This window comes from Hevea brasiliensis, chromosome 14, assembly GCF_030052815.1.
Source record: "Hevea brasiliensis isolate MT/VB/25A 57/8 chromosome 14, ASM3005281v1, whole genome shotgun sequence".
NCBI classification, from domain to species: domain Eukaryota; kingdom Viridiplantae; phylum Streptophyta; class Magnoliopsida; order Malpighiales; family Euphorbiaceae; genus Hevea; species Hevea brasiliensis.
This window is the reverse complement of record NC_079506.1, coordinates 83,534,241-83,558,756: the sequence shown is the minus strand read 5'-3', so window position 1 is coordinate 83,558,756 and position 24,516 is coordinate 83,534,241. Positions and strand designations below refer to the sequence as shown.

The window sequence follows — 24,516 nt, the reverse complement described above, 5'->3', positions numbered from 1 at the left end:
TTTTTTAAATTAAAAAAATTAAATTCTTTCATTCAAAATATAAAAATTGACAAAGGCATTAATAGGAATTTCATTGTATCATTAAGACTATGAGAACTTATTTAATCCATTTCATTAGATATCTATTTTCATTTTCATCTTCATAAAGAAAAAATAATTTTCACAATAAACATTTAATCTTCAGTTTGAGACAAATGATGGGCAGCTTTTGGTAAATTTCATTTGGCTAATATTGCTTTTAACAGACATTTAAATAATAATTTTACGGGAGCCATTTGGAAATGAAATTATTATAAAAATTAACATTCAAATATGCATGTTAAAGTTTAACTCATTTTTAGAATAACTTAACAAAAATAATCCCATCCTTATTTCTTAAAAAAATATATTTAAATGATGCATTTAAGGTGTGATTAATTTTTTCCATTAATTTGTAGACAAAATGAAAAGAAGAAAAATCAATGTTCTTGGAAGGAAAAATTTAGAAGGAAATGAACGAGGAAAAGAAAATTCTTTAAAGAGAAGAAAAATCAATGTTCTTGGAAGGTAAAATTTAGAAGGAAATGAAAGTAAAAAAAAAAAAATTCGTTAAAGGTGATTAATTTTTTTCCATTAATTTGTAGACAAAATGAAAAGAAGAAAAATCAATTTTCTTGGAAGGAAATGAACGAGGAAAAGAAAATTCTTTAAAGGACCCAACAGGGGTCGAACGGTGAACTCTTATTCTGCAGCAACATGCTCTACCACTGAGCTGTGGACCCTTTACTAATTGATAATATTAAAACGTTGAATATAAAACTATTTCATAACATGAAATTTTACAATTTTATGGAAGTTTTTGAATCAAATCCCATTTGAAGTTTGTATTGTTATGCACAATCATTTGACATCATAACAATTAACAAAAGGGTACCCAAAAATGAACACCAAGTACTCGAAATAGCCAAGTTTCTTTTATATGTTTGTTACTGAGAAATTGAAACAGGGAACCCAATTCCCATGCAAAGGAGGTTAGCATATGCCAATCCTCCAAAATAAAGAAAAGCATAACAAGTTCAATGTATGTCTTTCCTTGACCATAACTAAAGTGCTTCGAGATAATGAAGAAAAGACAAAGTTCAGTTACAGAACTATTTTCCCATCCATCTAACAAGTAGATTTGAAAATTGAAACTTCCAAACACATTTCTCTGGATGAGTTCAAATACATTAACATCTCCAGCAACCAAAGAATTTTCCCTTGCAAATTTGGAGAAACCATTGCTTAGACAACCCATGTTGCTGCTTGGATAGTACATTAACTTCACAGTCCATGCTCTATCTGCAATTAGAAGCATCACAGTGTGTGTTTTACTCTCCAAATGTTTTTGGACAAAGTTGATTGGTACATTCTGCATTCAAAATTTAAGTAACATCACTGCATATAAGTTTTTTATGAGATAAGATTTAAGCATATTAACAATCAAATGTTCAGAAACTAGAAATACCCTTTGCATCCAACAAATCCTTTAAAAACAAGAAGTGCCTTACCATATTGCAATCCTCCAGATGATCTGGTTGAACAAACTTCTTAAAGGATGGTGTTATTTTTTGTGGCTTTAAATTTGGGATATGTTTTTTTTTTTTTTTTCCATGGACTTGAATTGTGACCTGACCCGAAAGTCTTGCGCTGCGACTCGATTGGGATAAAAAGTGAGATCTATGGTGGTAGCGGAGTGCACGGGGCGATAAGCCTAGGCCCGAAGCCCACCACTGATCTCCTTGGGGGTGCGGGGGCAATGTGGGCCCTCGCGATATAGACTAGTATAAATATTGTAATATTCTACCATTTGAAATAGAGTTGTGAGATATTCGGGAAACTCACTGGGGTTAGGGTTTGAGAGTTCTGATTGATTGTATCTTACTCTTTTCATCATAGTGAAACTTTTTTCTCCTGTATTGCCCGTAGACGTAGACCTTACAGTTGAACTACGTTAAATTTTATGTTATTCTTCTTCTCTTTTCAATACTGTGTGACTGTGCGATTTATGTGTGTGACTTAGATTTGCGTGCTTGTTATAACAAACTAGTATCAGAGCTTTGTGCGCAAAACCTAAGGTTTACAGATAACGTCGTCTTCAAAGAAGTATGAGATAGAGAAGCTTGATGGTGGATCGAGTTTTAGTCTGTGGAAGATTAAAATTAAATCTTTCTTGATCCTATAAGGTTTATGGAAGGCAATCGAGAATAACTTTCTAGAAGGTATGAAAGAGGCGGAGAAAGCTGATCTAAAGGAGAGAGCCTTGAGTGCGATTTTCATGAGCGTAACTGATAATGTCCTACGCAAGATTGCTGGTGAAAGCTCAGCATCTGTGACATGGAAGAAATTAGAGCAGTTGTACTATACCAAATTGCTGACTAACCGCCTGTATCTGAAGAAAAGGCTTTACAATCTGAGAATAAGCGAAGGTACGCCCATCAAAAAATATCTGGATGAATTCAATTAAATCATTATGGACCTAAAGAATATTGATAGTGAGGATCAAGCCCTTATTGTGTTATGTTCTTTGCCACTCTCCTATGAAACTTTTGTTGATACTTTGTTGTATGGGAAAGATAGTATTTCACTAGATGATGTTAGTAATTCTCTAAAATCGAAAGAGTTGAAAAAGAAATTTCCAGATAATAGAGAAAGATTTGAGGGTGAAGGTTTGGTGAACATGGGAAGAACACATTCAAGGGAGGGTTCTTCCAGCATGAAGAAATCTAAGGCTAGATCTAAGTCGAGAATGAAAAAGGCCAACTATTTTGAGTGCAGGGAGCAAGATGTAACACCCATATTTGCATAGCCTGGCATATTGCATTGTTCCGGTGACCGGTGTTGGTCCAGACAATTAAGAGAATTAGAACTATGTTTAAGATACCTAAAAAAGCCTTGAATGAAAATAAATAGTAATTATCAGATAGTTAAGTCTAAGTAAGAAATATAAAGCATAAAAAACTAAATGAGCTGAGGGTCACAGCGATGGGTGACTTTATCGGGAAGTGACTACGAAGTCAGTCCTAACCCTAATTTTGAATAGAAAATTGTGACACCGCGGTCCTAAAGACTATTGCGAATCTAGTGGAAAAGAGAAAATCATAGAAAAGAGCTGATAAGTAGGTCAAATAATTTGGTCAGGACTCCAGAAGAAATACCAGATTATTTACAAACCAGATCAAACCGGCGAGGGGTAAATTGGTCAATTCACCCCTAGAGGTGACTCCTGGCCTAACTGTCCAATAAAATCGGAGAAACGAAAATTTTGAAATAGAGAATTAAATTAAAGAATTATGGGAAAATAAAGGAAAAAGAAAAGTGAATGAAAATTGAATTATTACCTCACCCTTGTGACATCACCGATGATGTCAAAAATAAAATTTAATTATTCTAATTTTTGACTAAGTAAAAAATGAAGATAAATACATAAAAATAAAAAAAAGAATTAAACCCATCTTCTTCAACCCATTTTGGCCTGCCATTCCATCTCTCCTCTCTTTCTCCAAAAAACTCCATTGAAGCACCAATTTTAAGCTTCATTAGCCCTAAATTTCCCACATATTCCCTCCAAATTCCTCAATTTACCTTACTTTGGCAAGTAGACAAGAAGATTGAAGGAGAAAAGAAAGGGAAAAAGATAGAGAATTGAAAGATTGGAACTTCAAGAAAGGTAAGTGATTTAAACTTGTAAATTTTAGTTAAATTTATGTTTATGTAGGGAAATAAACTTAGAATTAAGGTGAAATTTAAACAAAATCAAGTGTGAGGACTAATTGGGGAATTCGGCCAACTTTAGTGGGAGTAGGATTTGAGTGAATTTGAGGAAATTAAAAGGTTAAATGAGTTGAATTAAGTGTAGAGAAGATTATTGCGCACTTTAATTGCATTAAGTGAATGAATTACAAAATTAGGGTTCTTGGCACTTAGGGTTTGAGGGAAAATTTAGAGAAAATTGATAATTGATGTAATGGAACCTAAATGAGGTCTGAAATGGTCATTTTGAGTCATTTGGAATGTGTTTGAATGAGTGAAAATGAAGTGTAATTCAGATTAGTGAGGGGTCCTAATCTGGCAGTTTGACCTAGGTTCCTTTCAGGGACCAAAACTGAAATTCTACTAGCCCAATTGGTATGAGGCTAATTGGGAATGAAATTAGACACATAAAGACACAATTTTCATTTAGAGACCATACCCAGAAAATGACATTTAGATAGTGAACAATTAGGTCAAATCTGGATTTAGGTACATTGCCCTGTACAAAATTGATTATATGAACAATATTTGTTCATTTCTCCATAACTTGGGCTAGATAGGTCCAAATGACCTGCTTTTTATGGCATTGGAAAGGTATAACATAGTACTATAACTTTAATGAAGAACACCAACTCAAATTCTGCCCATAACTAAGTCATTTTGCCACCCAAAGTTAATTGTCCAAAACTACTAGAACCAATAAAGTGCCTAGAAATTCTGGGTAACACCAATCCGGCCAGCCTTAGAAAAATGACCATATCTTGGGTTATAAAACTCTAAATGTAGTGATTCAAAAAGGGAATTAAAGACAAGACAATAAAGAACAACTTTGATGAAGGATGCTTAGCCAAATTTTCACAGTAACTAGACCAATGGAACAGTGCAAAACAGAGTACTAAAACTGAAAAATTGAATTTTTTTTTAGGAGACTTAGAAATTAAAATGGCAATCAAGACCAACAAATTAGGCACTCAAAATGTGGTATATGGGTGTAATGAGAATTGGTATACCTAATTAGAGTGGAAAAGTCAACATTTTGACTCAATGGTTAAATAAATAGTAACCACCATAATCAAGAACACAAAGAACTCAATTTATGAGATTATATAAGTAAAGTTTAAATGCAAATTTCAATTGCTAAAATTTTGGTTAAACATAATTTTGATAAATATTGAAACATCTAAATTATGTGCTTCAGTAGAAAAAGGGTCTTCCGAGGAAGGGAATCGACAGGAATAAAATAAGGAAAGACTAATTACGAGGTTCGTGCACAATAAACTTATTTAAGTATTTCTTATTGAAATTTGATTTAGTATGTAATATGATAGTTTTTAATAATTTTGGCTTTGAGAATTTTATTTGAAAATTATTGTGTTGCCTACTTTGTAAATGGAAATTTTGAGATAAAATGTGATTTGTGGTTTGTATGAAATATTTAAATGTTGTGATTTGAAATTATTTTTTATTCACACTTGGCATGACAGTCCTTTACTATGTTCCTCCTCCACTTGTGGGGTTGAGTTTAATATTTGATCATTTTCCTCCCTCTCTGGCTTGCCAGTCTGAAGTGAGTTTGGATGAGTACTCATTAGCTAGCTAGCCACCTCTCTTATTGATTTCGATTAGTAGGGTGAGTTTGTATTATCGTGGTGTACAACACGGCAAAGTTTGAAAATTTTGTGTCATGGCCTAAGTTGTGTTATTGTTCGGCAATACTGTGTTTATTAAATTGTTTGACTAAATTTGTGTTATATTGAGCTTTAAAAATTGTGAAATGAGATTGTGAAATATTTAAATTGTGATTTGTCAATGAATGTTTTATGTACCGCATTTTAAATTTTTATTGTGTACCACTGAGTAAAATTTACTCAGTGATAACTTTATTTTGCTGTCGCAGATAGGGAAGAGGACATAGCAGCAGAGTGAGTTGCTACAGTAATAGGGGAGCACAGTTTGAAGATTTTTGTATGGGTATTTATTTATACCTTTGTAAATTTGACTTGATGTAAATAATCTTTTGTTTATATGTATCTAAGTAGTTAGATGAGCAGTTATATATTAAAGTTTGTAATAATATTTTTTTTTTATTTTCCTTTTGTAAATTAAGACTTGTATAGGTAAATTTAATTTAATGCAATGTTTATGAATTTATCAAATTATTTTGAAAAAAATTTTGAGTTATAAAATTTGAATTGAAATTTGGTTGAATTGTATTGATTTGAGAATATATTGACGGTTGGAGTTGAGAAATAAAATTATTAGGAGTGTTTTCACAGGTTTTGAAGAACTGATTTTTCTCAATTAGAGACGGCACTCAGCCAAAATTTTTATAAAATTTGCTGAAACTTTAAATTGATTGAAAATTTGATATGTGGTTTAACTTTAAATAAAAGTTTTTAATTTCTACCAAAAGTGCTCGCCACCTTTAAAAGAAGTAAAATTGTTTTAAAATCCCTTGTAATGTATTTAATGGGTTATCGATAGGCGAAGAGTATACTACAGGATCATGTTATGCCTTACAGAAGGGTAAAGTGTGACACAAGGTCACTACAAGAGAGACTATCCCAAGTTGAAAAATAAAAAGAGAAAGCAACCAAAAAAATCTATGAATGTGGTTGATAGTTTTATTGATTCTGATGGTGATGACAGTGCTGGAGAAATTTTATCTGTGAGTTCAGATCATAGACAAAATTCCTGAATTCTTGATACTGGTGCTACTTATAACATGTGTCCAAACAAAAACCGGTTTGTCACTTACAAACAGATGAGTGGCAAGGTGTTTCTGGGCAATGATCGTGCATTATCTGTTGAAGGAATTGGTAATATCAGATTGAGGATGTTTGATGGCGTTGTCAGAACTATAAATTGTTGACATGTTCCAGGACTAAAGAGGAACCTGATTTCTCTTGGGATACTTGACTCTTATAGATTCAGATACTATGCAGAGAATGGAGTTCTCAAAGTGTGCAAGGGCTCTATGGTACTCATGAAGAGCAGTTTGGTTTCAGGATTGTATTTTCTTCAGAGCAGTACAATTTCAGGGGAAGCTGCAGTAGCATCCGGAAGCAATAATCAGAATCAGACTCAATTGTGACATATGCATCTTGGTCATATGAGTGAAAGAGGATCATCTATGTTAAGCGAGCGGGATTTGTTGGACGGGCAGAAAACAGAATCTATAGACTTTTGTGAACGCTGTGTGTTTGGTAAATAGACCAGGGTAAAGTTCGATAAAAAGACAGTGTGCAAGACCAGAGAAACAGTGGATTATATCCACTCAGATCTATGGGGTCTTAACAGAATCCCTTCTAAGAGCGGTGCCAGGTACTTCATGACTTTGATTGATGATTACTCTCGGATGGTGTGGGTGTATTTTCTGAAAATAAAAGATGAGGCATTTTCAACCTTTGTAAAGTGGAAGACGATGATTGAGAAACTGACAGAAAAGAAGGTCAAGCATCTTAGAACTGATAACGGGTTGGAATTTCGCAATTGTGAGTTCGATGCATTCTGCAGTAATAAAGGTATAGTGAGACATCGCACTTGTACAAGGACACCACAACAGAATGGTATTACAGAACATATGAATAGAATGCTTTGTGACAAAGCACGAAGCATGCTCTCCCATTTAGGATTGGGAAATGATTTTTGGGCTGAAGCAATTAATACAGCCTATTTCTTGGTTAATAGATCTCTAACTCCTTTTGAGATCTGGTCCGGTTCACCTGCTGATTACTCTTAGCTGAGAGTATTTGGTTGCCTTGCTTATGCTCATGTGAGAGATGGTAAGCTTGAACCGAGGGCAAGAAAATTCATATTTCTAGGGTATGCATCTGGAGTGAAACGCTACAGGTTGTGGTGCAATGATCCAAAGTCTCCAGGATTAATTATCAACAGGGATGTGACATTTAATTAGTCTGCTTCATTAAATAGTCAGAGGGAGAAGTCTATAGCAGAATCAGATCACGGTGTCAGAGAACAGGTGGAGCTTGATATTGATACTTTAGCAGTTCAGTCCAGTGATTCAGAGGATAAGGTGCATGATCCTAATCAATAAGAGGATGCACCTAAGCAACAGCAACAGGAACCATATAACATTGCAACTGGTAGAGAGAGAAGATAAATTAGACCACCGCAGAGATATGCATATGCAGATCTAGTTGCGTTTGACTTGTCAGCTACTGAAATAGTTGATGTGCATGAACCCAGCAATTATAGAGAAGCTATTTCTTGTTCAGATGCAGATCAGTGGGTTGGTGCTATGAGTGAAGAAATTGAATCTCTTCACAAGAATCAGACTTGGGAGCTTGTAACATTGCCTAAGGGACAAAAAGTGATAGGTTGCAAATGGGTGTTCAAGAAAAAAGAAGGCACTCCAGGGGTTGAAGCACCTCGATATAAGGCACGATTGATAGCAAAAGGCTTTACTCAGAGGGAGGGGATTGACTTTAATGAAGTGTTCTCTCCAATTGTGAAGCATAGTTCTATCAGAGTCTTACTTGCTATGGTTGCTCTTTATAATCTAGAGCTTGAGCAACTATATGTGAAAACAGCATTTTTGCATGGTGAGTTGAAGGAGCAAATTTATATGAGTCAGCCTCAGGGATTTGTCATTCCAGGTATGGAAAACTGTGTTTGCTTACTTAAGAAATCTTTATATGGTCTAAAACAATCTCCTACGCAGTGGTACAAAGATTTGATACATTTATGGTTCGTAATGGCTTTAATCGTAGCTCATATGATAGTTGTGTGTATCATAAGAAGTTGTTTAGATGATTCCTTTGTTTATTTGCCGTTGTATGTGGATGACATGTTTATTGCTACTAAAAGCATATCACTAATTAACATTCTGAAAAAGCAGATGAGTGATGAGTTTGAGATGAAGGATTTGGGTGTTGCAAAGAAGATATTGGGAATAGAAATTACCAGGGATAGAAGTGTTGGGAAGCTTTTCTTGTCTCAACAGGCCTATGTTGAGAAAGTGCTTAAGTGTTTCAACATAAATAATGCTAAGCCTGTGACTGTTCCATTTGCTGCCATTTCAAGTTATCTGCAGATATGTTACCAAAAACAGATGAGGAAATGGAGCACATGTCTAGTGTTTCCTATTCGAGTGCTATTGGTAGCATCATGTATGCTATGGTATGCACCCGACTTGACATTTCACATGCAGTTAGTGTTGTGAGTAGATACATGGCATGTCCTGGGAAAGAGCATTGGCAGGCAGTGAAATGGATTTTGAGGTATTTGAAGTGTACTACAGATGTTGGTCTGACATTTGACAGGGCCAAGATGAGTGATTCAGTTGTTAACTATGTAGATTTAGATTTTGTAGGGGACTTAGACAAGAGGAGATCTTTGATAGGTTATTTGTTTACTCTTTCTGAAAGTGCTATCAGTTGGAAGGCAATATTGCAAGCTATAGTTGCTTTATCTACCACAGAGGTAGAATATATGGCCTTAGCAAAGGCAGTAAAGGAAGTTTTATGGTTACAAGATTTGGTGGGTGATATTGGGTTAATACAGAACAAGGCAACAATGTTTTGTGACATCCAGAGTGCAATACATCTCACAAAGAATCAGATGTACCATGAGCGAACTAAGTACATTGATGTCAGATATCACTTCATTTAGGACATTGTATCTCAAGGGACTGTAGTTGTGCAAAAAATTTCTACACATGATAATCCAGTAGATATGATGACCAAGAGAGTCAGAGTCAGCAAGTTTAGGCATTGCCTAAACTTGGTTAGTATTTGTAGTGCTCAGTAATGCCCTTGCGAGGGCAGATGGCAAGACAGTGTGTTTGTGGTTATTTTTGTTGATGATAGAGGAAATTCAAGCCAAGGGAAAGAATTGTTATTTTTTGTGGCTTTGAATTTTGGGATATGGTTTTTTTTCATGGACCCGATCCGAAAGTTTCGCGTTGCAACCCGATTGGGATAAAAAGTGAGATCTATGGTGGTAGCGGAGGGCATGGGCCGATAAGCCTGAGTTCGAAGCCCACCACTGATTTCCTTAGGGTTGCAAGGGCAATGCCCTTGCGGTATAAACCAGTATAAATATTGTAATATTCTATCCTTTGCGGTAGAGTTGTAAGATATTCGGAAAACACACTGGGGTTAGAGTTTAAGAGTTCTGATTGATTGTATCTTGCTCTTTTCATCATAGTGGAACTTTTTTCTCTTGTCTTGCCTATAGACGTAGACCTTATGGTTGAACCACATTAAATCCTGTGTTATTCTTCTTCTCTTTTTAATACTGTGTGATTGTGCTATTTGTATGTATGCCTTAGATTTGCGTGCTTGTTATAACAGATGGGTACTTTGTAGTGAAGTTGTTGGAAGCTTCAAGTGATAGAGAAGTAATAGAGGATGAAGCCTCTATAGCTTGCTTGCCATTACATTTTTTTTTCACCAATTGAATGTCATTTTCTCCTCCTTGTTCTTGTTCTTCTTCTTCCATATCAAGCTCTATAACTTCAACAACATCACTGGCATGGTCTGGGTACTCTATTTCTAATCCGTTTTCATCACATATGATCACATCGAAATGACAATCTTCAACATGTTTAAAAAATATAACGAAGTCTAATCTTGCTCAAGAGAGTGATGCTGGGCAAATTCTTTCCAACCCTCATCCAACCAAATCTCTCCCTCATTGTTCAACAGCTCAACTTCCCATTTGGCACCACTTGGGACCTCAAGGGTAATTACTGGACTTGACAGACAATTTCCTTACTGTCTAGTAAACGTCTTTGGAACCATCTAATAGAAAGAATAATCAAGTTATGCACAAAACATTTATGAGAATAAAAGAAATCGAAAGTGGTCAAGATTACATAAGGAAAAAAGCAAAAAGTTAATAAGAATTGAAAAAAACAATTAAGATACATGTGAGAGAGCTTATGTGCTTACAAATTTTCCCTCAGCGATGGTACTTTCATGAATAAGTTTGAAAAAATGAGGTCCATCTCCTTCATTGAAATCTACGACTTGCAAAGAATAAGGGCAGGCTGACTTTGGCAGCTAGAAGTGTGACACCCCTTACCCGTCTACAATGTAGCAAGTTATGCCACTCAGTGTGCCGGAGCACCAATTTATGTTTCTATTTACAATTTATCCCTTTTTAATTCATTTATTTATAATTTTGATAAATCTGAATTTTTCCACAAATTTTATAAAAAATCCGGTAGAGTGCCTGCTGTAAATTGGAAAAACAGTTCTTCTGAACCTGTTTAAAAACATTTCCAATATGATTTTCAAATCCAAACTCCATTATACACATTTCAAGTCAATCTCAAAATCTCAATCTCAAATCACAATACTATTTTTAAAACTTTTCTGTTCACTTCATCACTTGAAGCATATTCATAAATATTTCTCAACATTTCATTTATCAACATACATTATGCAGAAAATTTCAATAATATGAAATTTCATATGTTTACATTAATACATAATTACAAGAGTTTATAGTTACAATCCAAACTAATACAAAATGCCAAAATACAAAATGCTCCCAAAATCCTATGTCCTACCATATGCACTACAGGTGTGAAGTGACTCGGGACTCCGGATGCAAATCTGAAGGCTCACCCAGTCTGATGTCTGTTGGGCTCACCAACTAGGTCTCCAGTACCTACGCATGGCAAAAGCGATGCTCTAAGCAATTCTGCTTAGTGGTGACAATATAAAATAAAATAAAATAAAATAAAACGAATATGCAGAATGTGTGTTTACATTTTTTATAGACTTAACTTCTGATATTATTTGCATTATTATTCGATTAAAATTTGGTAAGTTTTATTATCATTGCCTGAGTAACCCATACTAATTGACTGGACTGGATAAATGGGTAAACCGGCACTGGGTACTAAGTACCTCGGACCATCACACCATCGGTCACATTGTGTCTCCCGGTGTGCAACAGAACAGCTAATAAGCTGTAATAATTATTGGGGTTAAAATCCAAGTGTAATAATTCAAATAACATAGCCAAAGGCTATTATGTCACAGAATGGCATGAGAAGCCATGAAACACAGAATGACATGAAGCCATATGCAGTACTGCTAATAGAACCCTACTGGCATGTCAAGCTATCCAAACCAATCTTGTTAGGTATACTAGGGCATATTACACTTTTAAATTTCAAAATTTATGAATTTCAAGTTTGAATGTTACTATTCATTTCATTAGTCAATTAGAATGTTGACTTTTGCATAGACAATAGGTACATTGGTTTTAATACTCCCAACATACCACATTTTGCATTCAAAATTTGTTGGTATTGGTTGCCAATACCATTTCTAAGCTTAATGTTAGTTGGTCAGAATTTTCAATTTTTATGCTTTGTCTTTACTATTCCATTGGTCAATTTTGCAGTGGGAATTTGGCAAAATGATCAACATGAAAGTTGTTCCTTATTTTGTCTAGTTGCATTTCCTTTTTAGAATCACTCCATTTGGAGTTTTTTAGCTCAAGTTATGGTCCAAAAATCACAACTGGCTGGATTGAAATTCTGTCCAGAATTTCTGGACTGACCATATCTATAGTGTAGTGAACAGTGACTGCAACTCACTTGTTGAATATGTTCTGGTCATAATTTGGGTTAGATTTCTTCATGAAAGTTGTTGGTCTATATCTTAGCTTGTTGCTGGTAAAATTTCAAGTCAATTAGACCTTTCTACACTGAGTTATGGCCAAATGACCAAACACTGTTCATTTGGTCATTTTGCCCAGGCAGACTGCAGGTCACCCGGATTAGGGCAAGCTTTTGGTCCACTTCATTTGGTTTTATAGGCATGGTTTCTTCACCAAAGTTATGCCATTATGTGTCTAGTTTCATGCCCAATTAGCCTTGCACCAATTGAACCTCTACAATTCAAGTTATGGCTGCCCAAACCTGCTGGACTCATGTCCAATTCTGCAGGTCACCAAGGGCAGCCACACCAAACCCAAATCCCATCACTCAACACACTTCATTTTTTATTTAAATAGAACTAAATGGTCACTAATTGACCATTAAAACCTATTTTCATCATCACATTATCAAAGTCCCATTTCTCCACCCCAAACCCTAACTCAAACATTACGACACATGCATTTTCACTTCATTTCATCAATCCACTTAGTAAGTACATATTGTGGGCAGCCATAACAACCTTTTAACTTCATTAAACTAATCACAATCAAAACCTAACCATGGCTGCCAAAAATAAGGGATGGCATACAAGTGGTATTTAGAAATTTTCCTTTGTAATTCTTACTCATACATAGTCCTTAAACATGTATTCAAAGTAAAAATTAAGTTTAGGTCACTAACCTCTTAGGGAGCTAACCCAAAGCTTGTAAGAATTCTTTCTTTTTAATTCTTTTTGCTCCCAAAAGCTTCACCAAGATGATAGAATAATTTTTTGTGTTGACAATTAGGGTTTTTGGTGGAAGAAAGCTAGGGAAAATCAAGCTTGAAAAAGCTTGTTCATGGTGGCCATGGAGGAATGGTTGACGTCAAGGAGAAGAAGAAGAGAGAGAGTTTCGATTTTTCTTTAATTTTCAGCCCATGTGTCTCTTTTAAATAAGTTTATGTCATGTGTCAATATTGGGTTGGTGGGGAAAACTTTAATGACATCACTATGATGTCATAATGCCATTTTCTTTCATTTTCTCTTCATTTCTTGTCTAATTAATTTCAATTAAATTTTTAACAATATTTAATCATATTTTATGTTATATAAATTATTTATTTAACTGGACAAGTTGGCCAAAAATCATCTCTGAAGACGAAATAACCAAAATGCCCTCCGTTTGGCTTAACGGGCCAAAATTGTCTGTGCCGATAGAAAAATTTTTCTAAGTATTTTTTTGGCATTCTAATGCCATAAGAACCTCTATGACCCTTCTCTAGAGTCCCAAAAATTATTTTATAATTTTTTCCCCTGGTCTAGGGCTCCTAATTGCGAGAACCGCAACTTCTCACTAGGTTACCTATCGCTAGGGCACCGGCTCATTTAACTTAGTTGTATTTTATTTCTAAAATTTTTCCCAAATTTTTCTTATTAATATTTGAGTTAATTATGGTTTCTCACTTTAGTTTAAATATTTTTCCGGATGTTCTAGCTGTCCGTACCGACACTGGTCACCGGAACAGTAGACTGTACGGACTAGCTAAAGTGAGGATGTTATAAGAAGAGGATGAAGATGGAAATTCATTAATTGGTTCTTATAAGGTATTATCATATTCAATTGTTCATGGTGAGGTACAACTATGAGAACCCATTAGTGAAAAGCTTGAACTTTTACCTTCTTTTTGTAGTTTTTCTTTAAGAGATTTTGCTCCCTGCGAGAGAAAATGTGAACAAATCATGCACCATAGTTTTCTTGATTTCAAATATGGTTCTTGAAGAGAAACATGCTTAAACTCTTCTCTTTATTGTTGCTGCTTCCTCTTTCCTTGTTTAAGACTATGGAAACTGGAAAGGCAATTCCAACTGACGACTTTTAAGCTTTTTCTATGATAATGAATAGTGTAGTTTCTAGTGTTGTTGGGTGGCAAGATTTTCCATAAGGAAAAATGCTGCCAAGCTTTAACGAAGAAATATACTAATCAGTACCTATTTGTGATGGAAACAGAATCCTTGTCATCCAATTTTCCTTTCAACAGGAAAATCCTGATCCTAATCATTCTTAAGCTGTTTCCCAGCAAATTTTAGAGAATCCTAATCAGTCTTTACAGACCACACTGCAAGTACAAAGGTTGACTAAAACCAAGATTTTTGGGCAACTAATATTTGACAATTTACTACAGCCAGTGAAGGGCATGAAAAGGCTAGAAATTTAAACTGAGTACTTGATCAAGGTGCCCTCATAAACTTTTGCAATTATTTTTAAATTCTTTTCTTAGAAATATTAACTTAAATGGATCCAAAGACTATTGTCAATGGCATTGGAAATATATTTTAATACAGCTGCCAAGTTTTATAACCAAGAAAAGAATTAACAGTATAATCTTTATTTTAGTACAAAAATTGGTTACTAAAATGGGATCTCAACTTCAGCCTGCAGAGAGTGTCAAAAAAGCAATGTTTCCAATTGGGACAGTTGCAAACTGAACAAAATAGTACATAAATGATTTGGGAGAAAACGAATCAATTATAATCTATCAGATTTGGTACTGTTTATATACAAGAGCTAAGCTGTTACTTTCTATTGGAAAGGCAGCTGTTAGCTGCCACTTATTTTGCATTTATTTAGGGCATTTGTTTAGGAATTTTTCTGTACATATCTGTTCTCACCTTTTGTTATATGATTCTGATACAATTTTGGTAATTTAGCTTGATTAGGAACCTATTTATTAGCTGTAATTTTTTATATATATCTTTGATTTCTGGGGCAATAAAGATCAAAATTCTTATTTCAAAATTTTTTAGTTCTTTTACATGGTATCAGAGCCATGGCTGATGAAAAGAAAAATGAGAGTTCTGAATCAGGGAAGAAAACTTCTAGTTCTTACACACTGAATTCGAATGATAACCCAAGTAACTTGATTACCCAAGTTCAGTTGAAGGGCGAGAATTACGAAGAATGGGCGCGAGCTATGCGGACTGCATTGCGGGCCAAAAAGAAATATGATTTTATTGATGGATCTGTCAAGCAACCAGCAGATGATTCACTGGAACTCGAAGATTGGTGAACGGTTAACTCTATGCTAGTTTCTTGGGTGTTTAACACCATTGAACTGATGCTTCGCTTGACCATCTCTCACATGGAGAACGTAAAGGATCTGTGGGAGGATATTAAATACAGATTCTCGATTGGGAATGGTCCACGAATGCAACAACTGAGATCGGATCTGGCGAATTGTAGACAGGAAGGTTAACCGATCGTGTCCTATTTCGAAAGACTAAAAACATTATGGGATGAAATAAACAACTATGATCAAATACCAGTGTGTATCTGTACAGGCTGCAGATGCAATCTTACCATTGAATTGGAAAGAAAGCATGAAGAAGAGAGAGTTCATCAGTTTTTGATGGCCTTGGATGAAGAAGGATACGGAACAATGCGCTCTAATATTTTGAGAACTGAAGACTTGCCCAATTTGAATCGTGCCTATGCTATGGTTGTTCAGCAAGAGCGGGTGCGAACTATGACACGAACTAAGGAAGAAAGAGGCAATCCTATGAGTTTTGCAATTCGAGCAGGTAGTTGAAATTCAAGGGGGGATAAAAACAAATCCTCAATTTGTTCTAATTGCAACTGAGAGGGACATGATGCTGAAAGTTGTTTCCAGCTGATAGGTTATCCAAAATGGTGGGGTAATAGACCACGTGGAACTTCTGCTAGACGAAGAGGTGGTCAAAAGCGTGGCAATGGAGCAGGACGTAGCAAGGGAGGAGTTGCTCGTGCCAACACCACACAAGCAACTGGAGTTGATGGTGGGCATGGAATTGTGACAAATTCATATCGAAAGGGTCTTAGTGGATTAAATGAAGAGCAGTGGGCTGCTTTGCTGGGCATATTGAATTCTTGTCAAAATGGTGGCAATGAGAGGCTGATAGGTACGCAGAGGATATTTCCTTGGATTATTGACACAGGAGCTTCCCATCATATGACAGGAACGTTAGCATTTTTTAGTGAATTGCGTGATATTGTGCCATGCTCAATCGGGTTACCTAAAGGAGAAAAGACCTTGGCGGTGAAAGAAGGAACTGTGTTGCTTGGAGGAGACTTGAAATTGCAACAAGTCCTTTATGTGCCAAATTTGAATTGCAATCTGATCTCTGTATCACAACTACTTAATGATTCAAATTTGGTTATTCAACTCACTAACAAAATTTGTGCTATATAGGACCTAAATTCGAGGAACCTGATTGGAGCGGGTGAGCAACGCGAGGGGCTGTACTTTCTCAAGGGAGTGACATCGGTACATGCTTGCAAGGTAACTGATGTGGGGTCTTTTGAGCTTTGGCATAAGAGAATGGGTCATCCTTCTTATAAGGTGGTAGAGTTAATTCCAGAAGCTGGTAGTATTGGTAGGAAAACTAATAAAACTTGTGAAGTTTGTTTTAGAGGAAAGCAAACAAGAGAGATTTTCTTTTCTAGTGGCAATAAAGCTAATGGTTGTTTTGAATTGATACATTATGATTTGTGGGGACCTTATAGAGTCCCAATTTCTTGTGGAGCAATTTACTTCTTAACAATTGTTGATGATTACTCTCGTGTTATTTGGATATATTTGTTGAATGGAAAACAAGAAGTAGCTTGTGTTCTTAAGAAATTTGTTGTGATGGTTAAACGCTAATTTGAAAAAAATGTGAAAATTGTCAGAAGTGATAACGGAAGTAAATTTATGTGCTTGAAAGAATATTTTGATGAACAAGGGATGTTGCATTAGACTTCCTGTGTAGGAACACCTCAACAAAATGGCCGAGTGGAAAGAAAACATTTCCATATTCTTAATGTGGCAACAGCTTTGCGTTTCCAAGCAAATTTACCCATAAATTTTTGGGGAGAATGTGTACTTGCAGCTGGGTATTTGATTAATAGGACTCCATCTATGTTATTAAATGGTAAAACCCCATATGAGATGCTCTTTGAGAAAGTACCTTCTTACAAACACGTTCGGGTTTTTGGTTGTTTGTGCTATGCGCATAATCTGAATCGAGATAAAGATAAATTTGGTAGTAGAAGTCGTAGGTGTATTTTTGTTGGGTATCCATTTGAAAAGAAGGGATGGAGATTGTATGATTTGGAAACTAAAGAATACTTTGTATCAAGAGACGTGGTATTCACTGAAACAGAATTTCCATATGCAAATGAGAAAACAATGGGTGATGAACTCATTAAAAATGGAGTTGAGGAGTTGGATGATGAAGTTGATGGTTTAGAGAACAACTTGAGAAAGGAGCACGATGAAAGTGTGGGTAGAGAAAGTAAGGTGAATCTTGAAACGGAAGAATTGATCCATGAAAACAGTGAGGGAGTGGATAGAGGTGAAGTTGTTGAAGAGCAACTAGGTAGGGGACAAAGGGCCAAGCAACCTAGTGTTCGTTTGAAGGATTATGTGATAAACGCCATCAAAATAAGCCCCTTGGTATGCTCACCTTCCCAATCTGATTCCTCAGGTATGCCTTACTCTATAGCACATTATGTGGGTTATGATAAATTCTCTGCACAACACCGATGTTTTTTGGTAGCCATTACTACAGGACATGAACCAAGCTCTTATGCAGAAGCAGTTAAGGATGAACAGTGGAGAGCAGCTATGAGAAAAGAAATACAGGCTTTGGAGGATAATGGTACATGGACAGTTGAAAATCTATCATTTGGGAAGAAAGCAATAGGAAGTAAGTGGGTATACAAAATTAAATACAATTCTAATGGAAGTGTTGAACGATACAAGGCGCAGTTAGTGATATTGGGTAATAATCAAGTTGAAGGCATAGATTATCAGGAGACTTTTGCTCCTACAACAAAAATGGTTACTGTGCGCACCTTTCTTGCCGTTGCAGCTGCAAAGAATTGGGAACTCCATCAGATGGATGTCCAAAATGCTTTCTTACACGGTGATTTGGAGGAAGAGGTTTACATGAAGATACTGCCTGGATTTGCTTCTCAATCACCAGGGAAGGTTTGTAAACTCTGGAAATCTCTATACGGTTTGAGGCAAGCACCTAGATGTTGGTTTGCGAAATTGGCTGCATCTCTGAAAGCTTATGGATTTCAGCAATCATATTCATATTACTTTTTGTTCACTTTTCGAGCTGGGACTGTTCAATTGAATGTGCTTATTTATGTGGATGACCTTATTATCTCCAGCAATGATGTTTCCGCTGTATAAAAATTCAAGAACTATTTGAGTCGTTGCTTTCATATGAAAGACTTGGGGAAGCTGAAATTTTTCTTAGGGATTGAAGTAGCCAGAAACTCGAATGGTATTTTCTTGTGTCAACGTAAGTATGCGTTGGATGTAATTTCAAAAGTTGGATTACTGGGTTGCAAGCCGGCTAAAACTCCTCTTGAACAAAATCACAAGCTGGCCCTTACCGAGAGTGATGATGTGGATGACCCTGCTCAGTATAGGCGTCTGGTGGGATGGCTTATTTATCTAACAATAACTCGGCTCGATTTGTCTTATTGTGTGCATATTTTTGCTCAGTTCATGCAACAACCGAAGAAAGCTCATTGGGAGGCAGCTGTTAGAGTTGTGCATTATTTGAAAGGAAATCCAGGTCAGGGTATACTACTGCATGCCAATTGTGATTCTGATTGGGCTAGCTGTCCTTTGACGAGACGGTCTTTGACCAGTTATTTTGTTCTTTTGGGTGAATCCCCTATCTCGTGGAAGACTAAAAAGCAACAGACAGTGTCTCGCTCATCCGCTGAAACTGAATATCGATCTATGAGTACTACAACTTGTGAACTTAAATGGTTGAAAGGATATTGAATTCTCTTGGTGTGGCGCATACTGAACCTATGAATTTGTATTGTGATAGTCAGGCAGCTCTGCATATAGCTGCTAATCCTGTCTATCATGAACGTACCAAGCATATTAAAGTGGACTGTCATTTTATCCGTAATGAGATATTGAATGGTAACATTCGAACAGATTATGTACGTAGTTCAATGCAACCTGCGGATATCTTCACAAAGGCATTGGGAAAGGATCAGTTTGACTTTCTTCTTCGCAAGTTGGGCATTCGATATATCCATGCTCCAACTTGAGGGGGGTATTGGAAAGGCAGCTGTTAGTTGCAACTTATTTTGCATTTATTTAGGGCATTTGTTTAGGAATTTTTTTGCACATATCTGTTCTTACCTTTTATTGTATGATTCTGATACAATTTTGGTAGTTTAACTTGATTAGGAACCTATTTGTTAGCTGTAATTTTTTATATATATCTTTGATTTCTAAGACAATAAAGATCAAATTCTTATTTCAAAATTTCTTAGTTCTTTTACACTTTCTAACTAATTCAGACGCAAAACTAGTTCTAACAAACTCAAACAACCAGTCTGTGTCAGGCGGGAAGAAAACTGAATTAACTCTGCTGCTCTACTGCACACCTTTCATTAAGTCTGTAGCTCGCCGTTTTATTCTTCCTTTTTTACCTATCAATGCGCACTGTTTCATATAAATTAATTCTTCATCTCCCCTCAAGATAGAGGTGTTTGAAGGTTCAGCTAGCCCATCTTGGATAGCAAGAGCTGAAATGCAGCTGTGCGCCTGTGCCTTTCGTGAACAAATCCACCAGAAAGAACATGAATAGGGGAAATGAAGCCTTTTGCAAGTTGATCCCGCAAGATATGACAGTCAATTTCCTAATGCTTCATGCGCTCGTGCAATACTGGATTAGCAGCAATATGTTGAGCTGCCTTGTTGTCACAGGGTAAGTGAAAGGATATATTAATGTGAAATTCATGAAGCAAATAATAGTAATCCATTTCATGAGACTTTTGTAGAGCTTTAAACCACTAAGCTACAACGCCACTTATTTACTATATTTTCTCTTATATTATATTTATTTCAATTTGACTTGATTTTACTGATTTTTTTTTAAATAAATTAAATTAATTAAATTCATTTTTCAATAAAATAAAATTAAATCAAATTGAATTATATAATAAATTGAATTAAATTTTTTTAATTCAATTTAATTTAATTGATTTATTCGACTTAAACCGAATTATACTCAACTCCAATAATTAATGAGATGTAACTAATGAGAATATCAGTCTTTTGTTAACCTATTTTAAATAGTATATATATATATATATATATATATATATATATATCCATTTCTTTTTAATACAGTTAATATTAATTTTTATTTATTATTTAATATTTTAATTTGATTATTTACATTTTAAATATCAATAAAACATATAATATTATATATTAAATTTATATGCAATAATAATAATAATAATAATAATAATAATAATAATTTACAGCGATACAAATTTTTGTTTAATATCATTAATAAATTAATAATGACAAAATTGAAAATAAAAATAAATGAAAATATCATGTGGGATCATAAATGAATATAATTATTAAAAATAATTTGGCACAAGTTAATTTATCCACGTTGTTGGTGTGTATTCAGGTAGAAATGTTTCTGTTGCTGAAATAAAAAATTATAAAATTTGAGTTTTAAAAGAGCTGGAGTCCGTCGTAAAGATAAGAGAAATTATTTGTTAAAATAATAAAAAATTTATTAATATGATATATGGACCAAAATAATTAATAGCAAGTTATTTTCCTTTTGAAAGATGCCACCAACTAGTTGAAACCTGAAAGAGAGGATTTAACATGTTTATATACATATATAAAATCAAGTTCAACAACATGATTCCACCGAGATGAAATTAAGAATTTTTCTTATCTAAATCTAATTTATTATAGACTTAAAATAAAATATGTATATTGAGACTCACCTATTAAATATATAGATCTTATATATTTGTGTCTTAAATCTCAATCGAATTTAAATAAAAATTTTCATGAAATTAATTTATGAAAAGTGGTGATATTTGAAAATAATTTTATAAATTAAGAAACTTGGAATTTTTAATTAAAATAATTATACCATTTTTTATTAATTTAATTAAAAGTTTTTTTTTAATTTTTAAATAATTAGATATTTTTAAAATTTTAACTTCATTGTATTGTCATATTTTCTTTAAAAAATTATTTATTTCTATGATTAATTATTAAAAATATTATTTTATTTATAGTATGAGAATGCTAGAACGGATATTTTCTTTCACTCTTTATAATTTTATAAATTATTAAAAATAATGTTTTAATATTTTATCATCATACACTATAGTATTTATATTTTAAAGCTTACATAAAATTATATTAAAAAATATAAAACATTTGTCAATTAAGAAGTGATGGATTCCACTTGAAGTTTGTCTATTTTACAAAACAATTAGACATTAGAGAAACTGTGAAGAAAGGAAACTGGAAACAAAACCAAGTACTGATTACTGAAATTACAGTCTTTTAATTATCTAGAGAAAAAGAAAACCTGCTCAATTCTCCATGCATAGGCAATCCACAAGAAAAAGTGACTGAAAAGAACAAGTGACGGGAATGATCCCTGACCCGATCGCCCCGCTGCCATTCCTACTTAGAGATCAAATAACTATACTGCTGCTATATATATCTAATGGATTGAGACCACTGAAAATAATTAACTAGTTAGCTGTGCCAATGCCTGTTCCATAACTGTGGCAAAATATATATGACTAAAGAAATTGAAACCATCTAAGAAGCACTTTTGAAGATTGAAACATTCAGAACATTGCTCTTGATCAGTTGGAAAACGCGAACGTCTTCAGCTTGCAGTGAATTTTCCCTTGGAAATGCACGGAAGCCTGAAGTTATACTTTCTGTTTCTGTGATCTCCATAAGCTCTCTCATGAAGCTTGTTTGGTACATACTGCAAATGATATACCATTTTAAGTAATATTTTTTGAGGAAAGATAGATAAATCTTTTGCTAGGGAGCTTTCTAAGATTAAATTTATCATTGAATGTATCTGTTACTAAGCACAAAATTAAAGATCAAATGTTAATCAATGGAGACTTACCACGTTACCCATCTCCAAACGGTATGACTTCACAACCAGGTGGAAGGATGGATTCTCTGTAATAAGGTTGTTAGCTTTCTTGCTTACCACTCTTTTCACAAACCAATTCAATGATATCTTTATCTTCTTCTTCATCTTCTTCCACGTTGAGTTCTGATGGGTACTCTATCTCTACCCCATTTTGATCACATATGAACACATGAAAATGGCTATCTTTCTCATGTTTAAAAACTAATTTGTCTCCAAGGTCCAGAGAGTAATGCTGTGCAAATTCTTTCCGGACCTTATCGAACCAAATGTCTCTTCTCCTTTTTAAGCAAATCAACTTGCCAAGCAGCAGCACTTGGTGGCTTGAGAGTTGGTGGATTTGACAAAGAATTTGCATATTGTCTAGCAAATTTTCTTGGAATCATCTGATAATTAATAAATCAAACTACATAAAAAATTAACAAGAATATTAAAACAGGAAGGATATATATGAGAATATGCTTACAAGTTTTCTCTCCTTGGTGTTTTCAAGAATAAATTTGAGAAAAAGTGATCCCATGCGGTCCATGTATGATTTGAAACACAAACAGGTTGACTTTGGCAATTAACTAATACAGAAGAGAAGGGATATTATGGAACATGAATAATTGTCATGTTCATGGTGAGTTACAGCCATGCAATAAAAGTTACAATTTTTGCCTCTTCTTGTACCTTTCTTGGAGAGATTTGCCATGTATGATTTGAAACACAAACAGGTTGACTTTGGCAATTAACTAATACAGAAGAGAAGGGATATTATGGAACATGAATAATTGTCATGTTCATGGTGAGTTACAGCCATGCAATAAAAGTTACAATTTTTGCCTCTTCTTGTACCTTTCTTGGAGAGATTTGCTACCCAGTGGCGCAAAACCTACAAGAGTAAATGTGAACAAATCATTAGAAGCAAAATGCCTCAACTTATCAACACATAATACCATCTGAAAGCAACCTGAGATGCCCCTTTTATGGAAGCCTCAAGTGCTAATTAATTAATTCCTTCATTTCTGTAACATATGATTTTCCAAGCTTTCTATATCACTAATTACTAGCTAAAGTTCCAATCTTGGGTTCACAAGAACCTGTTCTTAGACCTAGCCATGGTCGGTTCGGACCCAGGCTCAAACCGAAATTGATTTGTCAGATCGGATCAAAATGAAATCAAATTAGAGATCTTTAGCTCGATTTCAAATCTCTAATTTCAGAAATCAAAATCCACCGATTGATGGCTACCATACCCGTCTTAAGTTCCAAGTCCAATTCCATAAAATTAAAAAAAAAAAAAAATCCAAGTCCAACGTTAATAATAATAATAATAATAATAATAATAATAATAATAATAATAATAATAATCTGACAGGAAGATTTCACCTTTAAAAGGCATGTTTATTACCAGGGCTTGAACATTTTTCAGGTTTGAATTTATCACCAGGGTTAGTTACCCAAACACAGTGAAATATTTCTTTCTGCTTTGAACATTTCTCAACCTGGTACCAACCCAAACCCTTGTAACCAATTGTTAGACTCTGAGATCCCCTGTGTTTGGGTTAGTACCAGGGTTGAGAAATGTTTACTGGTCCAGCATAACTGAAGGTAATAAATTCAAGTAAATAATCTCAAGAAGAAATAATTAATCTTACAATTATTACCAATAGCTTTCGTAGCTCAGTTGGTTAGAGCACCCGTTTAGTAAGCGGGAGGTCTTGAGTTCGACTCTCAATGAAAGCAAGTAAATTTTTTCTGTCCCAAATCACGATTCCAGGTTTGGAAAGTTTCCTCTCCTCCCTGACGCACAAACCCACGCTAAAGTGTTTGTTTGGCCACTGAGAAATTTCAGAAAAAAAAGGGGAAAAGATCCAAGCTTCATCTGGACACCTTGAATGCCTTGAATTGATGGATTTGCATTTTCAGGTGTAGGAGATTGAAGTTGTAATGAAGGCTTAAGCACACTTTTTCTTGGTACCCATGTGATGGGCAAGAAAGACAGTAGAAACTTGAATTCAATGAGGAATGAAAAAGGGGGATTCTTCTTCAAGCTACATGTAGCTGCAAGTATAATCCGATGGGATTAATTTAGGAGCAAGACCGATAAGAACTTCTCAATTGTTAACAG

At 34.7% G+C, this 24,516-nt stretch overlaps 1 protein-coding gene, 1 non-coding gene and 1 pseudogene across 2 annotated transcripts; 2 read left to right on the top strand and 1 right to left on the bottom strand.

The window, feature by feature from the left end:
- Window positions 1-1,122: 1,122 nt before the first annotated feature.
- Window positions 1,123-15,528, bottom strand: LOC131173017 (B3 domain-containing protein Os03g0212300-like; annotated as a pseudogene).
- Window positions 15,529-18,646: 3,118 nt separating this feature from the next.
- On the top strand, window positions 18,647-19,497 carry LOC131173016 (uncharacterized mitochondrial protein AtMg00810-like). The gene is made up of 2 exons (XM_058134662.1): window positions 18,647-19,203; window positions 19,269-19,497. Exons 1-2 carry the CDS (start codon window positions 18,647-18,649, stop codon window positions 19,495-19,497), a joined length of 786 nt encoding a protein of 261 aa, XP_057990645.1.
- Window positions 19,498-24,057: 4,560 nt separating this feature from the next.
- Window positions 24,058-24,131, top strand: TRNAT-AGU (transfer RNA threonine (anticodon AGU)). The gene has a single exon. It is a non-coding gene; the product is annotated as a tRNA-Thr (tRNA).
- Window positions 24,132-24,516: the final 385 nt, after the last annotated feature.